General features: G+C 62.6%; 1 protein-coding gene across 1 annotated transcript; it reads right to left on the bottom strand.

Moving 5' to 3' along the window:
* Window positions 1–1,441: 1,441 nt before the first annotated feature.
* Window positions 1,442–5,538, bottom strand: Panx2 (pannexin 2; the record flags this gene model as incomplete). The annotated part of the gene is given in 2 exon segments (XM_005379546.2): window positions 1,442–3,820; window positions 4,090–5,538. Coding segments are annotated over 2 exon segments (1,790 nt in total), but the record flags the coding sequence as incomplete, so codon positions are not given.
* Between the last annotated feature and the right edge of the window lie 6,183 nt (window positions 5,539–11,721).

The raw sequence follows: 11,721 nt of genomic DNA, 5'->3' as shown, positions 1-11,721 counted from the left end.
CCCGTGTCCGCCCTCTGGTCGGGTCTGCCCTTCGGGCCCCGTTCCCGCGGGGGCAGGCGGCGTAGGTCTGGGGCTGGGCCCCGGGGCCGCCTCCCGAGCTCGGTGCGGTGTCCGCGCTGGCTGCTGGGGGCGCGGGAGACGCCCGCCAGGGGTCTCCCAGACTGCGAGGCGCCCACTAGTCCTGCCGGCCTCTGCCTGGGGCCCGGGGGAAGGAGTGGGCGGTGGGCTGGCTGCCAGGACTCAGCCGGGAAGGTGGCTTGGTCCCCTGCCGGAGCAGAGCGGGGAGAGATGGAGGCAGGGAAACTGAGGCAGAGCCTCGCTTGGCGGGACCTGGGCCTCCCCCAGCCTCAGGCTGCACAGCTGCAGTCGCTTTTCACGGCTGTCCCGAGCACACTCTGCCACTGTGCGTGGGCGAGACGGCTAGCAAGGGCCGAGGGCGTGAGCGCAGGCAGGGGTGGGGGACTGGCCGAGCAGAGGAGCGGATTCGTGAGGGGGGCTCCGGGCAGCGACACCAGGAGGGGTGAAGCACGAGGTGAAGCGTTGGGGACTCAGTTCGGCCCGGCCGAGGGGCGAGCGCTACTTTTCTTTTGGCAGTACGGGACGGAATCTGGGCCTTCCCACTGAGCTGCACCTCAGCCCTTTATTATTTTGAGACAGTGATTTGCTAAATCACTGAGTTGCTCAAGCTGGGCTTGAGGAGGTATCCTGCCTCAGCCTCCCAAACCGCTGAAATTACACGTGTGCACCACCCTATCCTTCTAAGGCCTCTCGGTGCCTGCTTCTGGAAAGCTAGGGTAACTCACAGGGCCACGGGGCCAGACCTCAGGTCCCCAGCACCTGCAGTGACATCCGCTTCTGCAGGACGCTGACTCTAGTCCAGGCTCTGTGCAGAAAGGGCTGTGTGTTCATTCACAGCAGATTTCCCAGACAGGAAGTAACTGACATGCCCGGCCAAGCCATGTAGAGCAGGGTGGGCGGAACCCTTGGCCATGGGCCCACCAAGGACTTCAAGGGACTCCCTGGACCCAGGGCTCTGTGCCCGCCTCTGCCCAGCCCAGCCTGTCTCTTCACAGCAGGAAGCAGGGCCCACAGGGACAGCGCAGGAGCCTGAGCTGGGGGTACTGCCTGGACCAGCAGGTCCCCAACTGTGTGGGTACCGTCCCAGAGCCAGCTCCCAGGGTGTGCAGCTGCGCCGGGACAGGGGGCAGGCAGGTGGGGGGCAGCCTCTCTTGGGTTTCCCACTGTGTGGAGTTGGTCTGTGTGTGTGAGCCAAGGGGCAGTGGCTTGTCAGGAGCCTGGAGGGCAGATAGCCAGCTTCCTGGACTGCTGAGGGCACCTGGGGCCTCCCCCCTGGAGATGTGGATGCCAGGCTTGGGGAAGCTTCCTGCCTCAGCTGGGGGTCAGCTTTCTGACTCGGGATGCTCAGGACCCACCACCAGAGTGTGTTAACCACGACTTTTATTTTCTGCACTTCTGAGGCTTTGACGGTGGGACATGCTGACACTGGGCAGCTGCCCCTCCAGAGCCAGCAGCAACACTGTGTGAACCACTGGCTCAGTCTGCACCCCGTCAGCTCCACACCCTGGGCCCCCGTCCACCGGCCCCGCCACTCGGGGACCGGGACCAGCCGGGCAACCAGGGACGCCCTGTGCCCATACCTGCTGAGGTTCTGCAAACTGGCAGAGCCTAAGCCGCTGAGCTGCGCCCCCTGCTGTTCCCGGGGAGCCACAGCAGAACTGCCCGCCCACGTTGCTCCTCCTCTTTCTGCCTGTCCTTCCTTGCGTGGTGGCGCAGCCTCTCAGCACCTGTGAGCTGTCACCTGTCTGTCCCATGGCAGGCGTCCCCTATGCTGTGCCCACCAGACGGGACAGTTAGAGCACTTTAGAGCTGATGGTAAAAGCTACACTGTAAGTGGAAGAAGTCTCCTGTCCAGGCTGGGCTGTGGTGGCTGTACCTTGGCCACTCCCAGGGACTCTGGGGAGCCCTGCCCTGTCCCCCAGGGCTGTTCCAGTGAAGGGACTGCTGAGGGAGCTACCACGATGCCCAAGCCAGGTAGTAGGAGGGCCCACTCTGACCTCAGCCGACTCCACTCCCTGGGGTTTGGGGCCCAGCTCCTGAGCCCCTGCCTCCAAGGAACTTTGGTTCAGACACGTGGGGTTGCTGGCTATGGCCTTCTGTGGGCCCCGCTGGGCCGTGGGCCTACAGTTTGAAAGCCCTGTCCATGGACCCCCACCGTGACGAGCACCTCAGATAAGCACCACCGAGGCACCTGCTTGTGAAGCCCTTCTGGACTGTCAGCTCTGTCCCCCAGGCAGAACACCTGACCTGCCTCCCATCCCCACGTGTCTGACCCAAGAGATGTCTCCCTGCACCAGGGTCGGGGACACTCCTTTGTCTCCCTGTGCCTGGGGCCAGGCTTCAGCCACATCCCTTGGAAGCCACAGGTGCACCTCCCTCACACGGTGGGGTGGAGGTTCAAGACCCCTGTATCCTGGTAGGCGGCCATGAGAACCGAGAAAGCCAGGGACCACTCTGAAAGTTGGACAGGAGGCGCGGTGCAGGGAGTGGGGCGTGGCAGGACCAGCAGTTATCAGAATAACATTTATTGATATGGTCAGTGCTACCTCGTTAATACTGCGTCATGAGCTGCCGTGGCTGGCTGAGGTAATAGGGGCGGGGCCAGCGGCAGCCTGGGCTCCAGGTAACTGGACTGCAGCTTGGGCCCAGGAGTGGTGGTTATTGCGTTGGACCCCTTCCCTCACTCACGTGCTGGCGCCCACCTGCCCTCACCCCCGGCTCACACGCATATGGTGCCCCTTGCACACGCAGGTCAGTCCACACACACGCACTCAAGCTCTCTTGCACCCATTCCTACTCACAAATGCTGGTACAGTGGCACCAGGCCTCTCCCCACACACTCTCAGTTCACTCCTGCACTTGTCCACTCACACCCACTCACACACCACCCCTTGCTTTAAACTCATCCTAAGTCTCCTGATGATAAATATGCTCGTTAGTTACAGTAGTCATAGTAAAATAAAGTGTATGTCAGGCTACAGGGAGAAAGTGCATGTTGATTTGGACCCCGGGCTGCCCCTCCCCGCCGAGGGCAAAGGTCCCTGCAGGGGTGGAGCTCCTCTGTGGGTGACCCCTGGGGCATGGCCCTGTGGCCAGTGCCACCTTCCCCAGTATCCTTGCTTGCCCTGGGGGCACCGAGCTGTCCTGCCAGACTTGGCCCACAACAAAACTGGCTAAAAAAATAAAACTCTTCATCTCGCAGCCTGGCACCCAGCACGGTGCCTGCATCAGGCTGGGCGGCACCTCGCTTCTGCCCCGCCCCAGCCCCCTCACCTCGGTGCCTCAGTGAGCCAGCGCAAGGGTGCTGAGCCCCGGCACGCGGGCAGAGGCTGGGGTGGCAGTGCCGGGCAGGCAGAAGCCGTGTCCACGCGCTCATGCAGGGGGCCCAGGGGGCCCGTCCCTCAGAACTCCACGGTACTCACGACTGTTCTGGGCTCCTCGAAAGTGGCAATGAGGATCTGCTGGGGTGGGGGGATGGCGATGAGGTCGCCCATGTCCGGAGGTACCCGGGGGCCCCCCTCGTCCTCCTCCCGGGCTTCGTACAGTGTGTTGATGTGGAGCAGGGGGTGGGTGGCATTTCGGCTCAGGATGGCCAGGGGATCGGCCTTGCCCAGGCTGGCTGGTGACAGAGGGGCCACAGCGGGCGGCGCGGAGGGTGAGCAGACGTGGAACGGGCCCCCAGCAGGAAGTCCAGGCCGGGCTGGCTCTGCAGGGTATGGGGTCTCCTCGGGAAGCGGGGCATCTGTGAACAGCAGAACACAGGCGCTGTGGGCTCTGACCTCCCCGGCCACGCCCCATGCCCCCACTGGGCCTGCTTGTCCTGCTTCCTTCGCCCAGGCCAGCACCACGTTCTCCCTCACATGCGGGGGCAGCCGCCACAGCTGGGGCTGGGCTCAGCCTTCCTCCTCCTCATGCTGCCTGTGGGCCCTTAACTGGTCTGTTCTGTCCCCCATGCACCCTGCTCCCGGTGACCCCTTCTCTATTGCTGGACTGCAGGCTCCTCGCCCTTACCTTTGGTGGGTGCTGTGGCTAGGCCCAGCCCGCACTCCTCAGTTTGGGACAGGAAGCTGCCTTCCTGGCTGCGGGAGGCGGGCAGGGTGGCGGGCACCGTCTCGGGCTTGGCCTTCTTGGTGCCCAGGATATAGGGGTGCACATCCAGGGAGAAGTGGCGTGCATGCTTCTTGTCTGGGGCAGTGGCGGCACCCGTATCACCCCCGCCGCCCTTGTAGTGGTGTGCAGCGCGGGCACCTGCGTCCAGGAGTGGGGCGATCAGAGTGTCGGTAGCCGTCTTCCTGCGCACAGGCTTGGGCTTCTCAGCCTTGCTGTTCTCCACGCGCATGATGGCCAGCTGCTCCTTGAAGGGCTGCGGCAGCGGGTTGCTGGTGGGGATCCACTTCATCTTCTTGCGTGGCCGCTTGACCACGGGCGGCTCAGCAGAGCCGTCGGGCTCAGCGGGGTTGGCGCTGGGGTCCACGGTCTGGATGCCCGAGTCACGCACGGTGGGAGTGGCGTCGTGGTTGGACTGGGCCAGCGCGGCCAGCAGCTGCCGCACCACATTGTCATACATGAGGTCGCTCTCGTTGGTGATGAAATCTAGCCGGTTGAGCGACTTGATGTGGTCCCGGTTCTCGTTGCAGAACATGGCCAGGATGTTAATGTCGCAGAACTGGGAGCGGCGCCACTGCCGTCGGGTCTTGATGCCCACCTTGTGCAGCTTGTCAAAGATGAAGTTGCTCTTGCGGAAGATGAAGAGGTGGATGAGGTTGACGAGGATGATGAGGTTCATGAAGCACAGCAGCACGATGTCCACACCTGCGATGATCCGCTGCAGCTGCACGGACGGCAGCTTGCAGCTGACGCGCACAGCCGGCCCCCCGCCCACTGGGCCATCGGGGGAGGCACCCAACGCACAGGTGAACTCATTCTGCTTCTGTGTGGCGTAGTAGGTGCACAGGTAGGAGATGGGCACCACGCTGAGCAGCAGGATGAGCACGTGCCGTGCCAGGTACAGCTTGGCCAGGAAGTTGCTGCGGCCCCGCCGCTCCAGGTACTTCTCGAACAGGTTCTGCTCCGGGCTTTTCTCCTTCTCGGCATTCTCAATGATCTCCCGCCTCTCCCGCTCCGTGATGCCCGGCCCCTTGGACTGGATCTGCTTCTCGATCTTGGGCGCACGGCCCTCGGCCGCCCGGTGGTAGCAGTTGTCAATCTCCTGTAGCAGGAAGTTGAGCTCGGAGGTGAGGCGGGTGGAGGCCAGGAACTCCCAGCCCAGCGCAGGCACGTACATGATGGCGGCGAAGGCCAGCAGCGCGTATGGCAGGAACTTGTGCTCAAAAAGCGACGGCCACAGGCTGGCGTCTACGCCGGGCAACGCATCCCGCAGCTCCGTCCAGCAGTAGCCACGGGCGTACAGCGCCTGGTCGCGGGTGAAGTTGTGCGGGGTGTAACAGTAAATGGGTTCCTCTGGGGGTGAGAGGAGACACAGGCTGGGGCATGAGGTGGGACTGGCCTGGGAGGGGGGCTGGGGTGGTGGCACTGGTGGGTCTGGTACTGCCCTGCCTGGCACAGCCCCTCCCGCTCAGCCGCCTGCTCTGTGCGGGCACTGCACCCTTGGACCCCAGCTCCTCTGGGGCAGCTTCCCCTCTCTACATCCCACCATGGTGGTGTGGAGCTCACCGTGAGTCCCCGTGGAGCGTTCCTGCCCGTTCCAGTACCCAAATGCCACAGACTCTGCACAAGGGGAAATAAGACAGGCCACACCACCTCTTCCATTGCCTCAGCTGGATCAAAACCAGGTCTTGGCCACTGCCTTGTGCTGCCAGGCACCCATCACTAGGTGGGGGCAGGTGCCAAGGATGCACCTACCTGACTACAGCAGCCCAAGTGCCAAGAGACATTTGCCCTCGCATTTTGGGGCCCCAGCTCCTCACCGGGCACAGCGCAGGGCTCTGGGCTGCCATTGCCCCCACTCTAGGGCCTCTGTCAGTCTAGGCAGCCCCCCATGGCGAGGGCACAAGGATCCAGGAGACCTCGGGATCTGCCCAGCCAGGGAGACCAGTGCATGGTACTAGGGAGTCACAGGGGGCTCCGAGGAGGTGTGGATGGGTGAAGGGAGCGCGGACGGGGCAGAGGCTGGCAAGAGGCTGCGAGGGTCAGGGCGAGCTGGCTCTAAGGCCCGAGGTCCTTGAGGAGCTGGTGACGAGCTAGTCTTGGAGGCGGCGAAGGCATCAGCTCCTGGGTGACAGGCAGCACTTTACGCACTCCGCTTTGTCCTGACAGCCAACCCTAAGACCGCAGGTGGGGATGCCCTTCTCCCCAGGGCCTGTCTGTACGTCTGTCCCCACAGCCTCTCAGGCCTCAACCTGGCTGGGCCTGGCAGGTGTGGAGCATCCCCGGAGGGACCCTGCCCAGGCCTCCACGGCTCCTTGGCTCTGGGGAGGGGCGGGCCTGTGCCCCTGGGCTGGAAAGGAGAGGCGCCGCACGATGGGTGTATGCGAGGCACCTGCCGCCACCTCCCTGTCTGCCAGTGGCCAAGTCCTACCAGGCCCACAGTTCCCTCGTCTGCTTATAGGACTCTGCAGGGCCACTGTGTGGAGAGGGCTGGCCCGAAGGCCCGGCAGGCACATCCAGCAGGGGCCCTCCTTCTGCACACGGTGCTCCGGATGGCACTGCAGGGAGTGAGGAACCCAAGGACGTGTAGCTGGCCAGGCTGTCAGCCGGGGGTGCTGGGTCGGATCCTGGTGGACAGTGAGGATGAGGCCCCTGCCAGGGCCGGTGCAGACGTCTGAGGGAGACAGAGGTCTGGCTGGTCCCTCCGCCGGCGTCTTTCCCTGGGGACTGTGGTGTGTAGACCCGGGCACTGAGCACCCTGCCCAGGAGCCTGCAGGATGCCCTCCTTTCCTGCCAGCCCAGCCCACTGCAGGGCACAGGGTCAACAACAGAGCCACCACCAGAGAGCGGGGTGCCTGACGCAGCCTCGGGGAGGAGAGTCTGACCACTGCAGACACTGCCTGTTTGTCCTGGTCCGGTCTGGACTGTGTCTTTTCCAGCCCACCCAGCAACCAGCTCTGGACACAGGGCCAGGCCAGGCACCCCAGGCACAGCTCCACTTCCTGTGGGCAGCCGGTCTCCACCCTCCCCAAGTGAGGCTGGTGCTTCTGCAGCCCTGCCCCCACCCTTGCCACCTGGGAAGGGGACACCCTCAAGGGTGCACCCTGCCCAGCATGCTTCCCCTGGCTGGCTGGAGATCGCCTGTCACCCCGGGGTTGGCTCATGGCCACTGCTGCCTTCTCAGCACCCTTACCCTAGGGGAGTCCAGATCCCCACAACCCCCCAGGCTGGAGTAGATGCTGTCATCAGTCAAGTAGTGGCCCGCAGGTGTCCCCTGTGCTCTCGGAACCTGAGTCTACGTCCCTTACACGACAAAGCTGGGATCAGGTTAAGGACCTTTCGGGGGATGATCCTGGATTAGCAGGGGTACAGTGTGATCACAGGGCTTTGGTCTCCAGCTGCTGGCCTGAGGATGGAGTAGTTTCCAGGGGCTCCCGAGAACCAGCCCTGCTGAGTCCTTGACATGAGACCCATCACTTATTTTTATTTATTTATTTTTTTGTCTTTTTGAGACAGGGTCTCACTATGCAGTTCGGACTGGCCTTGAGCTCATTGGTCTCAAACTCACGATCCTCCTGCCTCAGCCTCCTGAGTGCTGGGACTATAGATGTGCGCCACCACATTTGGCCCCCCATCACTTATTTTTCAGATTTCTGATCTGCAGAATTATAAGGCAACAGGCTCTGTGTGTGTGTGCGCGTGCATGCGTGCGTGTGCATGTGTGTGCATGCGCTATGTGGGGACTGAACCCAGGGCCTAGAACACACTAGGCCAGAGCCCCAGCTCCACCCTGAGCTCCACCCAGCCACGTGTGTTGTTCTGAGCTTGCTAGTTTGTGTCCAGCAGTGCAGGACCCTGATGCCAGTGAGCTGCCTGTCTTCTGTGGAGGGGACCCTGCCCCCTAGCATGCCACGGAAGTAGGGAGACCCCTGTGGGGTGGGACCCCCACTGGGAAAGGGCTGATGCTCAGGGGCCACAGAAGGGTGGGTCCACGCTCAAAGGCCCACACAGGAGACCCGGGAGGTGCCAGCTGCTGGGTGCAGAGCCCACAGCCCATGCAGTATAATGGGTGCCTTTCCTCACCGTGGGTGCACACTGGGCAGCAGCCCTGCGGTGGTGGAAGGACTCACCCGGGCAAAATCAGGACCCACATGTGTGGCCATGTTAGGCCCAGCTGTGGGGGTCCCATGACGCCCAGGATTCCAGCAAACCTTGGCCTCTTCACCTGACCCCAACTCCCACGCTGACCATGGGAGAGGAGGGGGCTGTTTTCATGGCTGCTCGACCCCACCACCTCGGGTCAGAGGCACCACAGCCTTTCCAGGCCACCCCTCCACCTCCAGCTCTGAGGAAGGGCTCGTTCTAAGACTGCAGATGCCCCCGCACAGGGCCCTCTTATAAAAGCATCCGGGTTCTGGGGTGCGGGTGATCTCAGGTGAAGGCCGAGGAGGGCTGACCATGGACTTGCACTGCAGGGTCCTCTCCTCAGCACAGTCCCCTAAGGTGACAACATGTGCTCCCTCTCTGCAACCAGGGATACACAGTATGCAAACCTCCCTACACAGTATGCATAGGGAGGACACAGGCCCCGGCACCCTGCACCTGCTCACTGGACTCACAAACTGTCTACCTCCGCCAGAGGGGAAGCAAGGGGCTTGGATGTATTCCCCAGCAGCCTGCCTGATGCCCCTGCTCGGGCCCTGGCAGACAGACACTGGTACATGGCCCTGTTCTCATGGCAGTCACCTCTTAAGATTGGGGCACAGGTCCCCAGATATGTTTCTGTTAAGAGCAGAGGAGTGAGGGCTGCTCCCAGAAGGCCAGAGCTTCTGACCATACCCCTTCTGCAACCCCACAGATCCTAGGGATTCCGCATGGGTTGTCAGGGCCTCTGGAGGTCTGCTGTGTATGGCTCCTACTTGCATGGCACAGATCATTTAAATATGAAGTATGCCCCAGAATCCTGTGCTGAGGGCTTGACTCCCAGTGTTCAGAGGTGGGCCCTACAGAGGTGACTATCACGAGCGTGCTCACATCATCAGAGATTCATCCACTCATGAGCTCACAGCTGCCTGGCTCTTAGGGAGGCAGGGCCCACGTGAAGGCAGGTCACTGGGCCCCAAGAGGGCCTCTGCCGTCCCAGCCCTCCCAGCCCTCCCAGCGATCTCTGCTTCCTGGCTGCCATGTAGTGAGGTGCTTTCCTCTGCCATGTCTTCTGCTGTCATGCCTCTGCTGCATCACAGGCCAAAACCAATAGAACCAGCAACCATGGACTGAAATCTCTGAACCCATAAGCCAAAATGTATCTTCCATCTTTTAAGTTGTGTGGGGTATTGTCACAGTTCTGATAAACTGGCTGACACACCCCACTTTTCCTTGTATGGGGGTTCCCTCAAACTCCAGGAGTTAGTATAAGTCTGGGTGACCCTGGATGCTTCCAGGTCCTGTGACACACAAAGGCTCTGAAGAGTTCCAGCAATGCACTGCCCTGCCCTGGATCCTGACTGAAGCCAGTGGAACCACCCAATGCTTCAGAACATGTAGAGGGTGCAAAGGGCATGTGGCTGCTTGCAGCTTGCGATGTCTCTCTTAGCCTCTGCGTTTTGCAAATGGCCCTGCTGGCTAGCCACGTCCTGTGGCTCTGAGCTTCGCCTTGCCCATGCTGGGGGGCTCCCAAGACCCTTCTTATACCAGCAGTGGGCTGGACATGGCACGGACGGAAGGGCCTGGGTGCAGGCACGGTGGTGAGGTGGGCCCCATGGTGCCAGCATACGGTGTGCACACAGGGTCAGCATGAGTAGCTGAGTTCACGCGTACCCACATCCGAACCTGTCCTATTATGTCTCTCTCTTGGTGGTGCTGTGCCCCTCAAGAGTACTTTCCAAAGTCCTAGCCCTGTGTCTGTGAGCTGGCTTCTTTTGGAGACGGGTCTCCCTATATAGTTCAGGGTGAGTTTGAACTCACTATGCAACCCAAGTTGGCCTCGAATTTGCAGCAATCTTCCTGCCTCAGCCTCCCAGGTCCTGGCATTCCAGCTGTGCATCATCATTGCCTGGTTTGTGAGCTGGCTTTTTGGAAACAGTGCTGCAAAGATCCTGGAGTTGGGACAAGGTCACAGGGGAGCAGGGTGGGGCCTGACATGATGGTGTCCCCAAATAGCAGCAACTCAGGCTCACATGGACACACAGGGAGGGTGCCTGCTTGAGGCAGGTACAGAGCGAGGGGGTGGCAGCTACAGCCACAGTACACGTGGACTCCTGGCAGCCACAGACACTAAAGAGGCAGGAAGACTTCTCCCCAAGCGCTTCCCAGGGACCCAGCCTGCCTGCACCTGGATGTTTGGCTTCAGGCCTTCAAAACCATGAGATAAGTGTAAGTTGTCTCAAGCCACCCAGCTGGCAGTGGTTACCACAGTGTGACCCAAGGCCCACTGCTGTGCACACCGGTGTGCTTCGGGGCCCCATGGTGAGTGCGTGCACACCTGAGCACACGGAGGTCCACTGTGCCTACCTATGTGTGACCCAAGCCCCATGCGCCTGTGCACACAGGGTGGGCTCCAAGGTGCCCTGTGCCCGTGCACACCTAGGTGTGACCTCGGGCCCACTGTGAACATGTGCACACGCTGTTGGGCCGAGTGTGCTGAGCCTCCTAACCCACCTGTAAGACTCTCGAATTCCGCCTCAGAGCCTCTGGACACCAGTGTCCAAGACAAGAGACCAGCACAGCCCGGGCCCTTCGGGTGGGAGCAGGCAGCCTAGAACAGCCTCGGACCCGGCATCTCCAGGTCACGGGTCTCCTAAAGGGTGAGGCACCTCTACAGGTTCATGAAGAACCAGTCGCCAAGGCAAAGCCTGCCAGCGGCTGCGGAGGACAGAACAGCACACGCAGCTTTAGCGGCGTGCAGGAGCTCCACGGTGCCGTTCCTGCCACAACTGGCGCCTCTGGACGCTAGGCACAGCCCACAGGTACCCAAGCCCCGGTCTTCTCAGCCCAGTCCCCCGCTCCTGCGGGGTGCCCTTCCTCCCCCTAGCTGCGGCCCCCCCCGCCCACCCCACGCTTGGGCATCAGGGATGCCCTCCCCAACAGACTGGCTCAGGGCTGCCCGTCCAGGTCCCTTCTGGTTAGGAGCCCCTCCCACGCCCCCCGTTCCCATAGGACCAGGCCCCGCTGCTGGCCCAGCGCCTGGCTGTCTGACCCCGTCCATTCCGCCCCGGCCTAGGGCCTCTCCCTCCCGCACAGCCCGCTCAGCCCGGGCAGGCCTGCCGCGGCCACCCCTGCCTGACGCCGCTCCCGCCAGCCCGCCAGCCTCCGCCGCGGCCCCGGCCGCCACCCGCGGGACCTGCTGCACACCCCGGCCCGTCCAGACCCTGCCTCAGCCTGCGCTGCGCCACCCCGCAGCCGCGCTGCACATCCGGAACACCCCTCCCGGTCCCCGCCGGCCACTCCTCCGGCCTCCCGGACCCTGCCGCCGCACGGGACAGCCTGGCGCGGCCGCTCACATCCCCCGGCTCGAGGCTGGGGACGCGGGAAGCAACC

Source organism: Chinchilla lanigera, unplaced genomic scaffold (genome assembly GCF_000276665.1).
Source record: "Chinchilla lanigera isolate Chin_1 unplaced genomic scaffold, ChiLan1.0 scaffold00012, whole genome shotgun sequence".
Lineage (NCBI taxonomy): Eukaryota > Metazoa > Chordata > Mammalia > Rodentia > Chinchillidae > Chinchilla > Chinchilla lanigera.
This window is presented reverse-complemented; position numbering and strand designations above follow the sequence as displayed.